General features: G+C 47.3%; 1 protein-coding gene across 1 annotated transcript in view; it reads right to left on the bottom strand.

The window, feature by feature from the left end:
* Positions 1-19,027, bottom strand: part of LOC140396547 (uncharacterized) — a 76,160-nt gene that overhangs the window by 16,905 nt on the left and 40,228 nt on the right. Inside the window, exons 2-3 of the mRNA XM_072485285.1 lie at positions 3,573-3,631; positions 3,335-3,465 (exon numbers count right to left, since the gene is read on the bottom strand). Of these exons, the coding sequence (XP_072341386.1) occupies positions 3,335-3,465; positions 3,573-3,631 (190 nt within the window). The remainder of the gene's footprint in view (positions 1-3,334; positions 3,466-3,572; positions 3,632-19,027) is intronic.

Genomic DNA, 19,027 nt, shown 5'->3' with positions numbered 1-19,027 from the left:
GCCCAAAACGCTGTAAACAGAATTGATTCCTTATTTCATAGAATAGAATCATAGAATCCCTACAGTGCAGGAAAAGGCCATTCGGTCCATCGAGTCTGCACCGACACTTCGAAAGACCACCTTACCCAGGCCCAATCACCCGCCCTGTAACCCCAGGGGCAATTCAGCATGGCCAATCCATCTAACCTCCATATCTTTGGACTGTGGGAGCAAACCGGAGGACCCGGAGAAAACTCACGCAGACAAAGGGAGAACGTTCAAACTCCACACAGAGGCTGGAATTGAACCTGGGTCCCGGAGGCTGCGAGGCAGCAGTACACACCAGTGTGCTCCCCGACCGCCACCATTTCATTTCACTAAAGGTGCAGCAAAAAATAAAATTTGGTATTTTGTGTCTCATTGTAAAACACTTTCTGTCTATTTCTATTTTATCTTTGTTTATTTTGGCCATAATGTAATTAGTCGCAGCAATTTCTTGCATTTTCGCCACATGCTGCTAATACCTGACTGGCCCCAAATGGGTCGTTGCCTGTTATTATAAGGCTTGTTTTAATTCAGGCAATCCAGGATTTAATTGGCAAATAGGAAACAGAGGGCAGTTATCAAAGATAATTGTTCTAATTGGTAATCAATGACTAGTCATGCCCCTCCCCTAACCCCCCAGTGATAAGACTTTACACCTTGGGTGTTGAAACGTTGATGAGATTTTTGTTACAAACGGTCTAAATTCAAGGATGACAACATTTCTGGATAAACAGTACGCTCGAGTGAAGGAAAAATCTGCAGGCAATTAACAATTTGGGCAGACTGACAAATAGCATTTCATGCCAAGAAACAGAAGATTATCCATTTGGCTGTAAAAACAAGAAGTATGATTACAAGTTTGAAGGATGTTTTGTTACTGTGGTGCTGCTGGACTATCAATGATTGTGAATTATTTATGATATTGAGCTCATGTCAATAGCCAGTTTACTCGTGAAACATGTCTAAGTAAACTCCGACATTTTGGTTATGATTTATTGGTGGCCTCCACAAATTTGTAAGAGTGTGATGCCACAATAAGAGATCTTGTGGTGACAGCGAGGGGCGTCACTTCCTCTGGGCCAGAAGCTCAAACGGGTTCAAGTCTCACTCTCGCACTTGCTGGCCAAGGAAGGCGTGTACATAATGCAGCCTTTCAAGCTGCGTATTAGCTTGTAAATCCTTCCAACATATGCTGATGGCAGATGGTCAAAGGGCCGAGATTGCTGATCAGCCACGTGATGGTAAGAACATTGGCGCTTCTGCTATCACCATTTATAGTTCTGGTCTGCAACATGCACATAAATTGGCTGGTTGGCCTTTGTGAATCAAGCTGGTGCCAACTGCATAGGTTTCGATTTCTGTTCCACATGGGGTGGATTCGGGACGTGCCTCCTTGCCGTACCCATGATGGAGGTGGCGGTGCCGTGGGTGGGACCTGCCTTCGGATGGAAAATTGAAGAAAAGGGTCTCTCTAAATGATCAAAGTCATTTTTTAAAATGCAAAAAATCTTATTTCAAATTAAAAAGACAGCCTTCATTTTTAAGAAAATGATTTTGGTGAATTGCTGCACTAACAAAAAAGGAGTGATCCTGATTCGAAGGAATGGAGAACTTTAATTTGTTCCACATAGTATCAGCGCCAAGCAATCCCTCATGGTTCATCTGTATGACAAAATCCTCTTTGTTCTGTACCATCATTAAACCTTAAAACAGCTCGAGAAGCACATGCCTAGAGAGCCAGCCTGATAGTTCTACTTCCCATGTTAATCGATTCTTTTTGAATCAGAAAAAGCCAATTTTCCAAACGTGCGCGCCCAGTAGGAGTACCCATTCAGCATATTGGTCTGAGAGTGTCTGCTTTATGTCTGACAGTTCTCTGCAAAAGACTCATATATTTGTCACAAATTGGGTTACAACTGAGTAAAATCATTTTACCTACAGGCAGTACAGTTGACGGAGACTGACGCTTTTGCTGTGTCTAACTGGGATGGAGGGGCTGTTTAGCACAGGGCTAAATCGCTGGCTTTGAAAGCAGACCAAGGCAGGCCAGCAGCACGGTTCAATTCCCGTAACATCCTCCCCGAACAGGCGCCGGAATGTGGCGACTGGGGGCTTTTCACAGTAACTTCATTTGAAGCCTACTGGTAACAATAAGCGATTTTCTTTTCATTTAATTTCATTTCCTTTAAATCAGGGTATATTCGCCCTTCACATCTACCTTTTCAATTCAAAACTGAAATGCTAACCGGAGACTCCAACTCACAACCATAAAGACTCCAGGAGCGAGGATTTGCCACCTCTGCTAATGTTTGATTACTTCACAGTTACCTTTCAAGGTAATGATTTGCTGACTAAGTGTGAGGAGGAAGCACCTGGCTTTGTTGTAGAGAAACCTGAGGGCTGGATTTTCTGGATCTGCAGATCCCTCTTGATTTACGATGCCCAATTTGCACTCGTGAGAAGATGGGGGCAGGAGAGAGTCAAGTTCGCTAACCCCAGACGTAAATCATTGGTGGTCACGGTGGGGCAGTCAACTGCCGAGGGGAGTTGGGTGGAAAGTCTGCCTTAGTTATCTGGGACTTGTTGTATTTATATTAAAGGTAGTTAGGCCCTCTAGCCCTCAACGCTTCACACCCCCTCCACCACTCTCCCTGCTGCTTCCACGGCCGTTCCATGTGCATTCGTCCAGAATCGTTGCGCCATATAATAACGAAGGCCGGAGCTTTCTGGCTGTTCACGTTGGCGGAATCTTCTGGCTGCGCCGACGCCAAATCCCAACTGTCGTGTGTTTCCCAGCGGCTTGCGGTGGATTCAATGGGAAATCCCATTGACAGCGGCGAGACCAGAAGATCCCACCACCAGCCAACGGCAGGTCACCTCCTGCCGCTGGGAAACACACCGTGGGGGAGTGCGTGAAACTCCCCCCCCCTCCCAAAGTGATAAAATACTGAGACAAAATACCCATTCAAATAATATTTTTGAAAAAAAACCCAATTGTTCCTATACCCTATAAGTGTCAATCAGAAAGGGCAATTATAGTATCAATAACAAAAGATTGAAACACTTTACACATTTTGATACTTCCCAAGTAAACTGTCAGACGTTGACAAAAGAGATCACATTTAAAAAAAACTTGCTATAACGACATAAAGATGGCAATCAAACAAAGTAAACATGCCCCTCGGTTGTTTTAAAAAGATAACAACCCCATGTTGAGCTAATGTGAGCCAAAGGCGAAAAAAGGTAAAATTGGGGTCAAAATGTAAATATAAAGCACCATTTACAATGACCAATGAATAAAATTCCGTACCTGTGGGTCTGGTTCTTGTTTACTTTTTTCTTCTTTTTGTTCTGTATTTTTGTCAAAAAGGTTTTCAATATTCCATTGTGAGAATGGGTTTGTTTCCAAAATGGCCGCTCGATTCGCCTGTTGAGCCATGTCTGGGTAAGGTCAAAGCAATATCAGTTACTAAGTTACTAATATAACTTACCATGGGCAGCGATATTATGTCGTAGATAGACGCAGCTTAAAATGGAGCAAAATGTACCTTCAGTATTTGGTAGCATCATACAACCATCATCAGAGGTGGAATCCAGCATCTCTTTGCTTTAAAAAAAAAAGACAATTTGTGAGAACAATATCAGAAGGTTTCTGGAGTAAAATATAACCAGAGCAAACTTCAGTCTAAGGGTGTTATTTAAGCGTGGTTTCCAAAATACATTGTGAGGCCTGGGTTCCTCTCTGCAATCCTACACAATATCAGGCAAGAGACCCATGCTGCAATCTTGGGGACCACTGCTGGCTGACCCCTTCCTTGTCAACTCAGTAAACAGGACAGACTCCAGCTTCCTGGCCCATTTTACTCAGCTGCCACTATTATGGAAGGTCTAATGCAGGTAGGGAATATACAGTGAATGGTAGAACGCTCAAGAGTATTGACAGTCAGAGAGATCTAGGTGTACAGGTCCACAGGTCACTGAAAGGGGCAACACAGGTGGAGAAGGTAGTCAAGAAGGCATACGGCATGCTTGCCTTCATTGGCCGGGGCACTGAGTATAAGAATTGGCAAGTCATGTTGCAGCTGTATAGAACCTTAGTTAGGCCACACTTGGAGCATAGTGTTCAATTCTGGTCGCCACACTACCAGAAGGATGTGGAGGCTTTAGAGAGGGTGCAGAAGAGATTTACCAGGATGTTGCCTGGTCTGGAGGGCATTAGCTATGAGGAGAGGTTGAATAAACTCGGTTTGTTCTCACTGGAACGACGGAGGTTGAGAGGCGACCTGATCGAGGTCTACAAAATTATGAGGGGCATAGACTGAGTGGATAGTCAGAGGCTTTTCCCCAGGGTAGAGGGGTCAATTACTAGGGGGCATAGGTTTAAGGTGCGAGGGGCAAGGTTTAGAGTAGATGTACGAGGCAAGTTTTTTACACAGAGGGTAGTGGGTGCCTGGAACTCGCTGCCGGAGGAGGTGGTGGAAGCAGGGACGATAGTGACGTTTAAGGGGCATCTTGACAAATACATGAATAGGATGGGAATAGAGGGATACAGACCCAGGAAGTGTAGAAGATTTTAGTTTAGACGGGCAGCATGGTCGGCACAGCCTTGGAGGGCCGAAGGGCCTGTTCCTGTGCTGTACTTGTCTTTGTTCTTTGTTCTTTATGATTGTTCCCCAGAACCACTTAGCGGAAAGTGGCTATCGACTAGCTTCACTGGTGGTAAGAGCCCAAACTCAGTGGAGGATGAGACCCATAAAGCGGCTAAGTTTCTCTACCTTGAAGGCTCTTCTAATTCCCCTTGCCGTGGCTGATTTAGCTCAGTTGGCAGGACAGCTGGCTTGCGGTGCAGAGCGAGGGACTTCCGATGGCGTTTGAGTGAGTGGCCGCACATTTGGCTCGAGGTGTTTTCTTCATTCCTTTTCCCCGGTTGCCGGATGGATATTTTGGAGGCAGAGGCAGTGGAGGAAAGTTATACTCCACTGGTGAGGTCAGTGGATGGATTCGAGGACCAGAAGTTGGTTTAGAAGAGCAAGAAACTCTGGGCTGGATTCTCCGTCCCGCCGTGCCAGATTTCTGGTTCAGCACGCTGGAGGGATGCTCCGTTTCGCCGGCTGGTCAATGGGGTTTCCCATTCTGGGACAGGCCCAGACCGCCAGGAAACCCCTGGGCTGCAGGCAAAACGGAGCATCCGGCCGGCGGAGAATCCAGCCCTCTTTGAGTGACACAGGGAAAGATGGCAGAGAGCAAGGGTTGACGGAGCAGCTGGTGGACTTTCTGAGTGAGAAGTTCAGTCAGCAGAGGAAGCTCCGGAGGACCTGGCGGAGGTGGTTGACTTGCTAAAAGCGGGGATCGGCCGTGTGGAGCTGACGCTGGAGACCCGGGCGATCCAGAAGGTGGAGGAGAAGGTGGGGAGGCACGAGGAGCAGCTTACCTTACTAGAAGCGGCTCAAGGAGAAAGTAGAGGATTTGGAGAACCTCTCCTGGAGGCAAAGTTTGAGAATGGCGGGGATACCAGAGGGCATCGAGGGAGAGGACGCAGTCTCTTGTGTAGCCAAAATGTTGGAGCAGCTGATTGCGGAGGGGCCCTTCGACCGGCCCCTCGAGGTTGGTCGGGCGCAAAAGGGCACTGATGAGGAAGCTGCAGCAAATGAGTCGGCGAGGGCGATGGTGGTGAGGCTGCACCGATTCGTAGATAAAGAAGATCTTGCTGTGGCCCAGGTAGAAGCGGAGATGTATCTGGGAGGATAACGGACTCCGGGTATACCAGGACCTGGATGTGGAACTGGCTGAGAGGAGAGCTGGATTCAACCGTGTCGAGGCTGCCCAAGAAGGGGGTGATGTTCGGGATGCTTTGGGTGACCCACAACAGTTACGAATACTACTTTGGAACACCGGTGGAGGTAATGGCGTTCTTGAATGACAAGGAACTGGCAGGAGAGGGAGGACGTTAAAACGTGTGAGGAGATGTTGGTTCTCTCAGCTTTTTTGGTTTTGTTGCTTTTTTCCATTTTGGGTGATGGTTAGGGGAGAACCTCTCTTCTCTCGGGGCGATTTATCTTTTTTGCAGGGTTCTTTGGTGGGGTTTCATGCTGGAGGACCATGGAGGGTGAGTGCACCTTTATCCTCATTGTTATGTTATTTGCACTATGGGAGTGTGCAAGTGGGGGAGGGGTATCTGTTGGGGGGGTGAGATGCTTGGCCCGATGGGCGGGGGCTGCCAGTCTAACTGGGCAAGATAGTTCACGCGAGCGCAGTGGGGGGTGAGCAGGTGGTCAGAGTTTTAGTGGGGGATGCGATTGCTGTCTGTTTAGGGGAGAGGGGGACTGCTGACAGGGTTGGGGCTGGCGAACTGCAATAAGGAGGGAGTTGGTGACGCTGGACATCAGAGGGCAAGCCTGGAGGGTTGTGTGACGCGAGCCTGAGACTGACCCAAGAAGGGTTTTGGTTGATTGGCTGAGGAGGGGAGTGGGGTGCCACCTGACCAGGTTGGTCACATGGAATGTGAGAGGGCTGAATGGATCAGTCAAACGGTCGCCCGCGAGGAGCTTCAAGGCGGATGTGGCATTTTTACAGGAAACACATTTGAAGACTGGGGACCAGACTAGGCTAAGAAAAAGTGGGCAGGGCAAGACTTTCAGGATTGGGCAGCAGGGTAGCACAATGGCTAGCACAGCGGCTTCACAACTCCATGCTCCCAGGTTCGATTCTCGGCTTGGGTCACTGTCTGTGCGGAGTCTGCACGTTCTCCCTGTGCCTGCGTGGGTTTCCTCCGGGTGCTCCGGTTTCCTCCCACAGTCCAAAGGTGTGCAGGTTAGGTGGATTGGCCTTGCTAAATTGCCCTTAAGCGTCCAAAAAGGTTGAATGCGGTTACTGGGTTTCAGGGATAGGGTAGAGGTGTGGGCTTGGGTAGGGTGTTCTTTCCAAGGACCGGTGTAGACTCGGATGGGCCGAATAGCCTCGTTCTGCACTGTAAATTCTATGAGGAAGCAGGGGATGGTGATGCTGATAAATAAGCGGGCAGCGTTTGAGGTGGGGAATATAGTGGGAGACCGGGAGGGGGGGGGGGGGTTGTGATGGTGAGTGGGAAATTGGAGGGGATGTCAGTGGTCCTTGTGAACATTTATGCCCTAAATTGGGATGATGTTGAATTCATGAGGCGGGTGTTGGGGTAGATCTCGGACCTGGACTCGCACTGGCTGATTCTGGGGGGGACTTTAATCCGGTTATTGAGTCGAGATTGGACGGGTCAAGTTTGCAGTCGGGGAGTGTGTCGGCAGTGGCGAAGGAGCTGAAGAGGTTCATGGAGGCCCGTGAACTATGTACACATTTTGGGCTTGAGCGAAGCTGAAGGAGTTCTGGCAGGGGATTGCAGACATAATGATCGAGGTACTGAAGGTGAAGGTTACACATGCCTTAATAAAAATATTTTTAAAAAAAAATATGATGCAGAGTGAGGCGAACAGCGCGGATTCAATTCTCGTACCGGCATGAAGGCGCCACCTCCGCAACCTTGGCCCTCGCCAGAGGTGTGGTGATCTTCCGGTTAAATCAACACCAGTCAGCTTACCCCCTCAATGGTCATCTGGGACTGTGAGGATTTTACACTTTCTTTTTAACTCTTTCCCCTTGCCATCACTTTTGACACGGAAGCACTGCTCCGCCTTGCCACCAACTCCCGCACCCCTGCTCTGTTTCCATGACGTACAATAGCAAGCTCCTTCTTGGTGGTAGGATCCCTGATGACAAGGGCATCGAAACTGTCCTCCCACCCAGGAAAATGGGTTAGGTTTATGGCAGGGTCAAAGGAGCGGGCAGAATTCCGACCCTGCTTCTACTTTGTCCGACAAAGGGGACAACACCATGTCAGAGAATGCTATTGAACCCAGGATACTTTGGGCAACAAGTATAAATACGTACCTGGCTTGGAATCCCAATGCAGTTTTAACCATATGCTGAGTAGCGTGGGTCTAATTGGCTCCCGGTTCAATATGACAAACTCCCTCTAGTACTGGAAATTGATTTCCGCCTCTCATGAATACCAAGCAGAGCACTGCAATCAATGCTGATGACATTTAACATGAATATATCCAGCAAGGAGATAAACTGGCATCTACTTAGTCTGCATTTCAGTTAAACCCCTTCCACTGTTCAAGTCTCAATTGTCTCTTCAACACTCTGTTTCCAATTGTCAGGTGAGGCAGTATTAACTATAAAGCTTCCTGAAAGTCAGCTTGTCAAAATGTAATGGACTTTCAATTAGCCAAATCAGTGGGGAGACGCAGTATCAACCTGGAACTTAGGCTGCTTCTCATTAGCAGTGAAGGAACATATTCATATGCAGTGCCATATAATACCAACAGGTTTATATTTCTTCCCTTATATGATGTGTCAAATATCTGATCTCCGATTTAACTGGGCGGAGTGGTTTTTGCCCCCACGAGGTGGGTGTCACGAGCGGGAATTCATGCTGCTGGCCAGTGAGCTGGTTTGCCAACACCATCCCACACCCAGGGCATTTTCCGGAAGGCAGGACAGGAGCTGGAAGGACCACCCACGTACAAGCAGCCAGAATGTCCAATTCACCGAACAGTACGCCTTTCGGAACTTGTGGGAGGAAACCGGAGTACCGGGAGGAAACGCACGCCAACACTGAGAGAACGTGCAGACACCACACAGACTGCAATCAAAGCCAGGAATCGAACCTGGGACCCTGGAGCTGCAAAGCAACAGTGCTACCCACTGTTCTGCCCTGACCTCCTCTACCAGACACCCCCAAGGACCCCCTCCCCATATGAACCACTGTAATAGGGGGAACCCCTCCCCACCTAGAAAAGGGCCCCCTGCCTGGAAGCTAGGGAGCAGTCCAGACTGAAACAGTGGGAAGTATTATAGCTGTAATACTTAACTTGCAGCTCCACCTGTCCATTCCTCCAAGGTGAGCAACTGTACCTGCCTCTGGTTCCCACAGATCCATTAATCAGCAACATAGTTTTCATGAGTAATGGTCTGTGATTGACAGCTGGTAAAAGCCATCTGCAGTTTTGACCCATTCCTATCCTTTCACAGTTCAGTGGTCTTAGTGGTGAAACCCCAATGTTTGTAAACATTGACCACATCAAAGAGATGTAAGTGCATTCCAAGAACTAAGTGCATTCCAATCACTGAAGCGTATGATTTCACTGCACTGCACCTATGGTGCAATTTTCGTGACTGATGGATTTTTATTTTGGGACACCCCACCTAGGCTCACATCTTTGTTAGCTGTTTCTCCATTCTGCGAAATTCTTAATGTCCTTTTGCAATTTGTTGCATCCTCAGTATTGATTACCCAGCCACCACACATCCCCCTCACAGTCTGGGGCAATCAGAAAATTTAGAAATTCCTAAGTCCAAATTGTTAATGTAAATTGTGAATTGCAATGATCCGAACACCATTACCAGCCCTCCGCCAAAGAATAACTACCCTTTGCTCCCACTCTCTGCATTCTGTCTTGAAGCCAGCCAGCAACTTCTCTCTAACTTTGCACTCTCTAATTTATTCTTTAGTCTATTATGGGGCACCTTCTCCAAGGCCTTCTGGAAATCCAGGTAAATTACATTGATGTGGTGAAAAGCCTGTCAGTCATCAACGATCATCTGCCTCATGGTGCGAGTTTTAAATGCCGCCTTGATGATAAACACTTTAACCTCAGTCTCCTATCATGCCGAAAATAAACTGACCATCATAAACATAGACAATCGATAGTTTGCAGATGACTGCAGTGTCGTTGCCCTCGCTGCTCCAGATTTGCAAACCACTCTCGATCTCTGCACTTCTGCACAGCATTTCCGTGAATGTTGTCAAAACAGAAATCATACGTCAACCCACACCTGGTTAATTAAATATTCCACCTCCCATATAGGTTGAAGGATAGACTCTGGAATATTTTGAAGACTCCTCATACCTTGACAGCCACCTCCTGTTAAAAGATGATCATTGATGAGGAGATCGGAGACCGGTCCATTTGAACCAGCTCAGCTTCCTACAGATTACAGCAGTAAATGTTTGACAACACAGACCTCCGTAAGTCAACAGAAGCCCTACAGTATTGAGTAATTGTTGTCACCACTCTCCTGAACGACAATAAGCCATGGACTATGTATCAGTGACACATAAAAACAGTTCTGGAAAAATTCCATAAGCAATTCCATAAGCCACATCCACCGGATTCAATGGGAAGTCGGCCAAACATGCACCAGTGTCCTACTTGAATTCAGTTCCAAAAGCACTCGGGCAAAGCTGCTCAATCAACTATAATAGACCGGACACTCTTCCCGAGTGGCTGAAAAATGTCTCCCCCACCAGATCCTGTTTCCTCAAAATGGCCCAGTGTTCCCGGGATGACAAAGGAAATGTTTCAAAGACACTCTTGAGTTCGATGTAGAGCATGGCGTCATTGACATTGTTGAGTGGGAGGACCATGCTACCAATCATTCAACAACACCAGGAACCCCTCATTGCACATATCGGCCTGAGCGAAGCTCTTGAATCAGTACCCCCCCCCCCCGACAATTGCAGCCGTATCATCATGAAGCAGTTGCAGGATTGTGCTGACGTTCCTTGGCCATCCAAATCTTTGTGCAGCCACAATTCACAGAGCCTGGTGATTTTACTGAGTCGAATGCTTTGGTCAGTTCGGTGAATGGTTGGCAACCAATCGTGCCAAATGGTGAAAACCTGTCCATCCAGCTGTGTTACACTTGCCAAGGTGGCGGAGGGAAAGCAAAGGAAGCTAGTGCTGCACTACAGATCTCATGACCTTATCGGGCCATCTTGCCCCATGTGCCCAAAACACGTGGGTTGGGAATCGGCCTAATCCGTCAGGTGTTAACCCACGGGAGAAACTCTCAACCCTGAATCAACGTCATCCTCTAACTGACGTTAGCTCGGGCAATACAACCTTTCTTTTCTGGAGAATTCCTCCATTAACTCTTCCCGGGATTATTCTAAAATGCATGGATGTAATTCATCTGGAGCCGGGGTTTTATCCTCGTTTAAGTTTGAATACTTTATTTAATACATTTTTTTGTATTTTAAGTGCGCTTATCGCATTACTCATCAACCAATATCATGTCCACCTGCTCTACCTCCGTGGTGAATCTAAAGCAAAATAATTCATTAATATTTCTGCCATCCTCGACCATTATCTTTCCCGTCGCATCCTTTCCCCTCCCCTAATTGCCAAAAGCCTTGTGTAATGATCGTCTTTATTACTGTCACAAGTAGGCATACTTTAACACTGCAGTGAAGTTACTGTGAAAAGCCCCTAGTCGCCACACTCCGTCGCCTGTCCGGGAGAATTCTGAATATCCAAATTACCTAACAGCATGTCTTTCGGGAATTGTGGGAGGAAACCAGAGCACCCGGAGGAAACCCACGCACACACGGGGAGAACGTGCAGACTCCGCACAGACAGTGACCCAAGCCGGGAATCGAACCTGGGACCCTGGCGTTGTGAAGCAACAGTGCTAACCACTGTGCTACCATGCATGTAAAACATTGGCATGAAAACAATAATAGATCCATACAATTTAACAGGCACATTCGGTATCAGCAACCCATACTGCGAACAGTCATTACAGAACTCTAAGTAGGCCTCTGGGTAAGTCTCAAAATAGATTTCTTTACTTGTTGAAACTTGAGCCTTATCTGAGCTATTCCTGCAGGGAAATTGACAGATGGGTTTTCAGATACTTTCCAGACATGCCCTTTTTTTAAAAAGAATGTTCCTGTGAATTCTGCTGAATACATTTTTGGATCTACGTTGGAAAACGGAGGTTATGAAACGTGATACTTCGCTGCAATGCCATCAATATTTTACGCCGAGTCTCATTTGAGCTTTCCAAAGCATTATGATTTTTCAGCAGCGTTATTTACAAAGCAGCGTGAACGTTACACTCCAGGGGTGTAAAATGAAGTGTAACACTGAACCACAGAAGGCGATATTAAGTAAATGACCAAATGGTTAGTTAAAGTGGAAGGTATTAAAGAGTGTCCGCAAGGGAGTAAAGTGAAGCAGGGGGACAGGGAAGAGTAGGGAAGGAGTTTCAGAGCCTCGAGCCTAGGCAACTGAAGACATGGTCACCAATACTGCGGAAATTATGGGGACAATTTTGCGCCTGGATTCGCCGCATGGGTAAACGGTGCGTGGCCACAAAATCTCGCGAGAGTCGGGGAACGAGATTTTCATCAGCAATTTATTTATTTATTTTTCCCGACTTACCCCACACGGGAACCTCCTAAATAAATACATTTTCATAAATGTTAACATTATTTACGGGCCTGCCCGCCACCATGTTCCCCCACCACTCACTGAATATTCAAAGCATCGACATGACACCATGTCGGCGAGGTTTACAACAGCTTCATAAGAATGAGATTCAGTCAAGGGGATCCTACCAGGAGCGACAAGGCAATGCCCTGGGACTACCCTGGCATAGGTTGGCACTGTCAACTTTGTGGTAACCTGGCAGTGTCAACCTGTGCCATGGATGGGCCCTCTGGGGAGTCCCATTGGAAGAGTTACCGTTATGGGGGTGGGGGGGGGGGGGAAGAGAAAGGGCCAATGCCTTTGAAAAGGGAAAAGACTTGCCAGTGAAAGGAAGGGAGAGAACTTGCCAGAGAGGGGAAGAATGCCTACGATACTGCCACGGTGGTAGGATGCAGGGCAGAGGGAGAGCCCCCAATACCTTCATGGTGGGGAGCGTCCTCAGTGCCTGTGATGGTAGATGGGGGGGGGGGGGGGGGGGGGGAGTTTGACCTCAGCGCTGATTAGGGCACCGTTTGAAGATGACACCTCGATCTCTCATCAGGGTGACGGTGTGAACCACGCCCCCAGATTTCTTCTCGTCAGAGTTGCTGAAGATCTGGGGCTGGATTTTCCGTCCCACCGTGCCATATTTCCGTTACGCCGGCTGGCCAATGAGGTTTCCCCTTATGGGGCAGCCCCACGCCGTCGGGGAAACCCCCTAGGCTGCCAGCAAAATGGAGCATCCCCCCCGCCCCAGCGGAGAATCCAGCCCCTGGTCTGCAAAATGGAGCTGTGCCTCTGAAGAGATACACGGTGGCTTTCAGTCAGAGACTGACACTCTGAAAATTCCACCCAATAAATGAGAATGTGGTTTGGAGGAGATTCCGGAGATAGGCCATCGAGGGGGGGAGGGGGGGGGGATTTGAAAACAAAGATGAGAATTTTAAAGTCAAGACGATGATTGGCTGGGAGCCATTGCTGATCAGTGAGCACCGGGATGAAGGGGAACAGAGCTTGCTGCGATTTATGACATGGGAGGAGCAGAGTTTTGGATGCTCTTCAAGTTTACGGAGGTTAGAATGTGGGAGAGCAGCCAGCAGTGTGTCAGAATAGTTGAGTCTAAAAGTATCATAGACGTGACTAAGGATTTCAGAAGCAGCTGAGCTGAGACAGGGTGAACAAAGTGAAATTAAGCAGTCGGCAAAAATGAGGTCGGAATCTCATCGCGGGATCAAATATGGCAAAAGATTGAGAACAAAACTGGCTTAATGTCAGACTGCTGCCAGGGATAGGGATGGCATCGTTAGATGGGTAACGGAGTTTGGAGCAGAGACCAAAAACAATGGCTCCACTCGTCCTAATATTTTAATAGGAGGGAACTTCTGCTCATCCAGTATCGGATAAGCAGCGTTTAGCAACAGTGGAGGAGTTCAGAAAGGGGGTCATGAGATGCAGCTGGGTGTTAGATTCATAGACGTCTACAGCACAGAAAAGGCCCGAGTGCCCATCATCTATGCTGGGTTGTGCAGTGTACAAGTGAAAATGTTGCTAATGTGCAGCATGTAGATGAGAAATAGAAGGTGGGGGGGGGGGGGGGGCGCAAGCATTGACCCTTGTGGGACACCAGGGTAACCTTGCGGGGGCAGGAAGAGAAGCTATTGCAAGTGATTCTCTCTGGCTTTGATTAAATAGATGAGAATGTAACTAAGTGAGAGCACCACCCCCCCCCCCCCCCCCCCCCCCCCCTGCCGCCTCCCAACCAGCTGGACGGTGGCGCAGAAGCGTTGAAGAAGGATGGGGAGATCAACGATGCCAAAGGCTGCAAAGCAGGTGGGGAAGGATGACGGACATCATTTGTGACTTTGGTAAGAGCAGTGGAAAGGATGGAAAGCCTGATTGGAGGGATTAAAACATGAGAGTTCCAGGAAAATAGGAAGGGATTTGGGAGGCGACAGCATGTTCAAGTCTTTGGACGTGGAAAGGAGGCTGGAGATGGGATGATAATTTGCAAGGATGGGGGGTCAAGAGTGTTTTTTTGAGGATGATTGCAGATTTAAGAGGGGCAACACATAGAACATAGAACATAGAAAATACAGCACAGAACAGGCCCTTCGGCCCACGATGTTGTGCCGAACCTTTGTCCTAGATTAATCATAGATTATCATTGAATCTACAGTGCAGAAGGAGGCCATTCGGCCCCCCGAGCCTGCACCAGCCCCCGGAAAGAGCACCCCACCCAAACCCAACACCTCCACCCAACACCAGGGCAATTTGGACATTAAGGGCAATTTATCATTGGCCAATTCACCTAACCCGCACATCTTTGGACTGTGGGAGGAAACCGGAGCACCCGGAGGAAACACGAGGGCAGCACGGTGGCACAGTGGTTAGCATTACTGCCTCACGGCGCCGAGGTCCCTCGATCCCAGCTCTGGGTCACTGTCCGTGTGGAGTTTGCACATTCTCCCCGTGTTTGCGTGGGTTTCCCCACCACAACCCAAAGATGTGCAGGGTAGGTGTAGTGGCCACGCTAATTGCTCCTTAATTGGAAAATATTAATTGGGTACTCTAAATTTATAAAAAAGGGGCAACACGTGGTTATATTTACAATATTAACAATTCATCCAATGAAAGGTCATCACCCTGGAAATATTCATTTAGGGCCTCTCCCATCCCTTGTGGATCTGCACATAGATGACCTTGTTTATCCTTAAGAGGCCCTACCCTCTCCCTAGTTACCCTTTTACCCTTTATGAATCTGTAAAAGCTCTTTGGATTTTTCTTTGCCTTATCTGCCATGACAATCTCGTGTCCCCTTTTTGCCCTCCTGATTTCTCTCTTGACTCTACTCCGACAAGCCCTATACTCCACTTGATCCCAGCTGCCTATGCATGTCATATGCCTCCTTCTTCCTTTTGACCATGGCCTCAATATCCCGAGTCATCCAGGGTTCCCTCCTTCTACCAGCCTTACCCTTCATTCTAAGAGGAATGTGCTCATTCTGAACCCTAGTTAACGCCTTTTTGAAAGGCTGCCACTTACCAGCTGACCCCTTGCCTGCAAATAGGCACCCACAATCAACTTTTGAAAGTTCCCGCCTTATACCCTCAAAATGTAACTTTTGGACCTGAACTATCATTCTCCATAGCTATCTTAAAACTAATTGAATTATGGTCACTGGTCCCAAAGTGATCCCTCACTAACACTTACTTCACCTGCCTTCTTTATTCCCCAAGAGGAGGTCAAGTTTTGTGGTGTTGGGTGCTCTGAGGTACAGATGAACCAACACGGTTGCGATTGGTACAACGCAGTTTTATTCCAACTTGTGGTTTACAGATCTGTCTTGGTACTCAGCTCGTGGTGACTGTGTGAGTGTCTTTTTAATCAGGTCCTGTCCTTGTCCTGTCTCCAGATCGACTGACCACCAGGTGTCGTGTTTCTTGTCTTATACTGTCTCTGTCCTTGTCTGTGATTGGCTGTCGTGTTATGTGTGCTAATTGGTCTGTTGGTCTGTCTATCATGATGTGTGTGTTTGAATATCATGACAAAGTTTTGTCCCCTCTCTAGTCGGGCCATCCACATATTGAATGAGGAATTCTTCCTGACTACACTCGACAAATTTTTCTCCATCCAAACCCCTAGTGCTATGACTGTCCCAGTTAATGTTGGGAAAGTTAAAGTCCCCAAATATTACCACCCTATTTTTCTTGCAGCCATCTGTAATCTCTTTACATTTTTGTTCCTCAATATCCCGCTGTCTATTTGGGGACCTATAGTACAGTCCTATCAAAGTGATCTCGCCCTTCTTATTTTTCAGTTCTACCCATGCAGACTCAGAGGGCGAACCCTCGGATATATCCTCTCTCTGTACTGCCGTGATACTGTCCCTGAACAAAAACGCAACTCCCCCTCCTCTCCTATCTCCTGTTCTATCTTTCCTTGAGCATCTGTACCCCGGAACATTGAGCTGCCAGTCCTGTCCCTCCTTTAGCCAAGTTTCAGTAATAGCTATAATATCCCAGTCCCATGTACCTATCCATGCACTGAGTTCATCTGCCTTGCCCGTTCGGCCTTTTGCATTGAAATAAATGCAATACAATCTGTTTCTCTGCCTTCCACTTTCTCCTTATTGACTTTTGTTGCTATCCTCTCTTTAATACTTGCGTGACTTTGTGCATTGGTTCCCATCCCCCTGCCACATTAGTTTAAACCCTCCCCAACAGCCTTAATTGAATGTTATTTGATACAGCCAGGCCAACACAGGGCTTTTTTTTTTTGGCTCATCATATTATACTATGAAAGCTGGATTTAAGACCTCCTCCATGTAAATCGTCCTAATTATCTTTATTTCCTCAGCAACATTTAAGGATGGTGTGCGTTGTTTCATTATGAACTGAAAACTAATGACCACGTTCAAACACTATTTTCCATTCCGAAGTGGAATGAAGAGTCTTCAACCTTCAAAGTGCTAGCACTAAAGGAGTGTAACTACAGACTGGCGCCAGTTCCACCTTACACCAGGCACTGAGAATGCAAACCCGCACCAATGCAGTTATGTGTCATTTTACTTGACATAAGATTAAAGGGAAAAGCAGAGGTTAGTCCGTTTGGAGCCCTCACAGCGGTAAGCGGACCATAGTCTCCACATGCTTGGAGATGGAAATAATTGAAGCTGATTGAAAGTGCCTGCAACTTGAGGCTGAAGTTTCCAAGCCCAGTGATGGCAGGCGTGAATGCAGGGGGGGGGGGGGGGGGGGCGCGGTGGAACTGCTCTGTGATGACAGCCCAACGTAATCTGGCCACCGGGGAGCTTTGCATGGGGAAGGAAGGCTGGCAACTACGGCTGCAATTGCACTTGTCAAAGCCCCAATTCCGAGGTTGTTTTGCTGGCAGTTTATTGTTGACACAGTGACCTTCCCCCACCAACATCCCGCTGTACTCAAAAGGCTGCCAGGTCAGTGGAAGTGGCGGCAGGCAGGTGAGTCGCCAGAGCCGTGGTTCCTGTGCCCCAGTGACAGAGCTGCAGCCAGGAAAGATCTCTGTTGAGGCTGGACCCAGTCCAGCGGGAGGGGTTCTGTCTCCACCCCTATGGACTTGCCAGCCTGGATTTTGCTCATTTCTTTTTTTATTTCAGATTTAGAGCACCTGCAGTATTTACTTTTGCTTAAAATTTGGTTTTGAATTCACTCCTGATTACTGGTCCTTATTCCCATATATAGTCAGCCTGACGCAAAGCCACAATTCTTGGTCACCGCATTACAATGTGTGAGTTACTATAAAATATGTGATTTAGGAATTCAATTATTCAATCATCGTATTACTGTATTTCCCAGGCAACATTAATGGCCCTTTTTCCTTTATTTCAATAAAAGTTAAGTTACATTTATTCCAGAAAATCAACTAATAGATTCAAATATTTTTATATTTATGAATGAAATTATGCAGTCCACTGAGGGTGCCTTCATGTTGAGGTAGCCTCATGGTTCTCAACTTGCCTCAGCAATGGTTACGTTGTGGTATTGTCACTGGACTAATAATACAGTAGACTCGGGGCGCGGGGTAGGAATAATTATCTTCCCCGTGGTCCTTGCGGAGTACGAGGTCCCCCGTTAGAGGTAGGGGGTCTCGATTAACCAATGTATAAAACGTTGACCAGTAAGGCACCGCCCAAAATAGGGAACTGGCAGGGATCAACCGGACAGTGTACATATCATGTTGTAAATAAGGCTATGTTTCTTTATTTTACTCAGTGTGGGGCTCCCCATCTTTGAGCATCCCTTAATAAGGCATGTAGTAAGACCATAAGACATAGGAGCAGAATTAGGCCACTCGGCCCATCGAGTCTGCTCCGCCAGTCAATCATGGCTGATATTTTTCTCATCCCCATTCTCCTGCCTTCTCTCCATAACCTCTGAACCCCTTATTGATCAAAAACCTATCTATCTCTGTCTTAAAGACACTCAGTGATTTGGCCTCCACAGCCTTCTGCGGCAAAGAGTTCCACAGATTCACCACACTCTGGCTGAAGAAACTCCTTCTCATCTCTGATTTAAAGGATCGTCCCTTTAGTCTGAGATGGTGTCCTCTGGTTCTAGTTTTTCCTACAAGTGGAAACATCCTCTCCACGTCCACTCTATCCAGGCTTCGCAGTATCCTGTTTCAATAAGATCCCCCCCTCATCCTTCTAAACTCCAACGAGTACAGATCTAGAGTCCTCAACCGCTCCTAGCATGATGAGCTCTTCATTCCAGGGATCATTCTTGTGAACTTCCTCTGGACCCTTTCCCAGGCTAGCACATCCTTCCTTAGATACGGGGCCTAGTACTAGAAATAAGGCTGCATCATGACCATTTCTTGGGCAGTCGATGCCCAAGCCTCCTATTTTGGACAAATCAATTATGGAGGCCTATTGTCATAAAAACCGTAAGTTTCATCAAATAAAATTTCTCATCGCTTCTAGTTATCCGACTTCAGTTTCATTCTAAATTAATAAATTAATGTTACCTTTAGCTCAATTCATTTGATTTTAATTGCTTTGTAACATGTTGGTAGTTAGAGTTAAAAGGCTGGGACTGGATGTACTGCCTGCCCCATTGAAGCCTTGCATTTCGTTATCTGAATAAATCTTTTGAGTTCAAGTCTTCTCGGGACGCCTGTGAATATCATAGAATATCATATCACCCTATCAGGCTGGTTTCACCAAGGCACATTTG

Source organism: Scyliorhinus torazame, chromosome 19 (genome assembly GCF_047496885.1).
Source record: "Scyliorhinus torazame isolate Kashiwa2021f chromosome 19, sScyTor2.1, whole genome shotgun sequence".
NCBI classification, from domain to species: Eukaryota; Metazoa; Chordata; class Chondrichthyes; order Carcharhiniformes; family Scyliorhinidae; genus Scyliorhinus; species Scyliorhinus torazame.
This window is presented reverse-complemented; position numbering and strand designations above follow the sequence as displayed.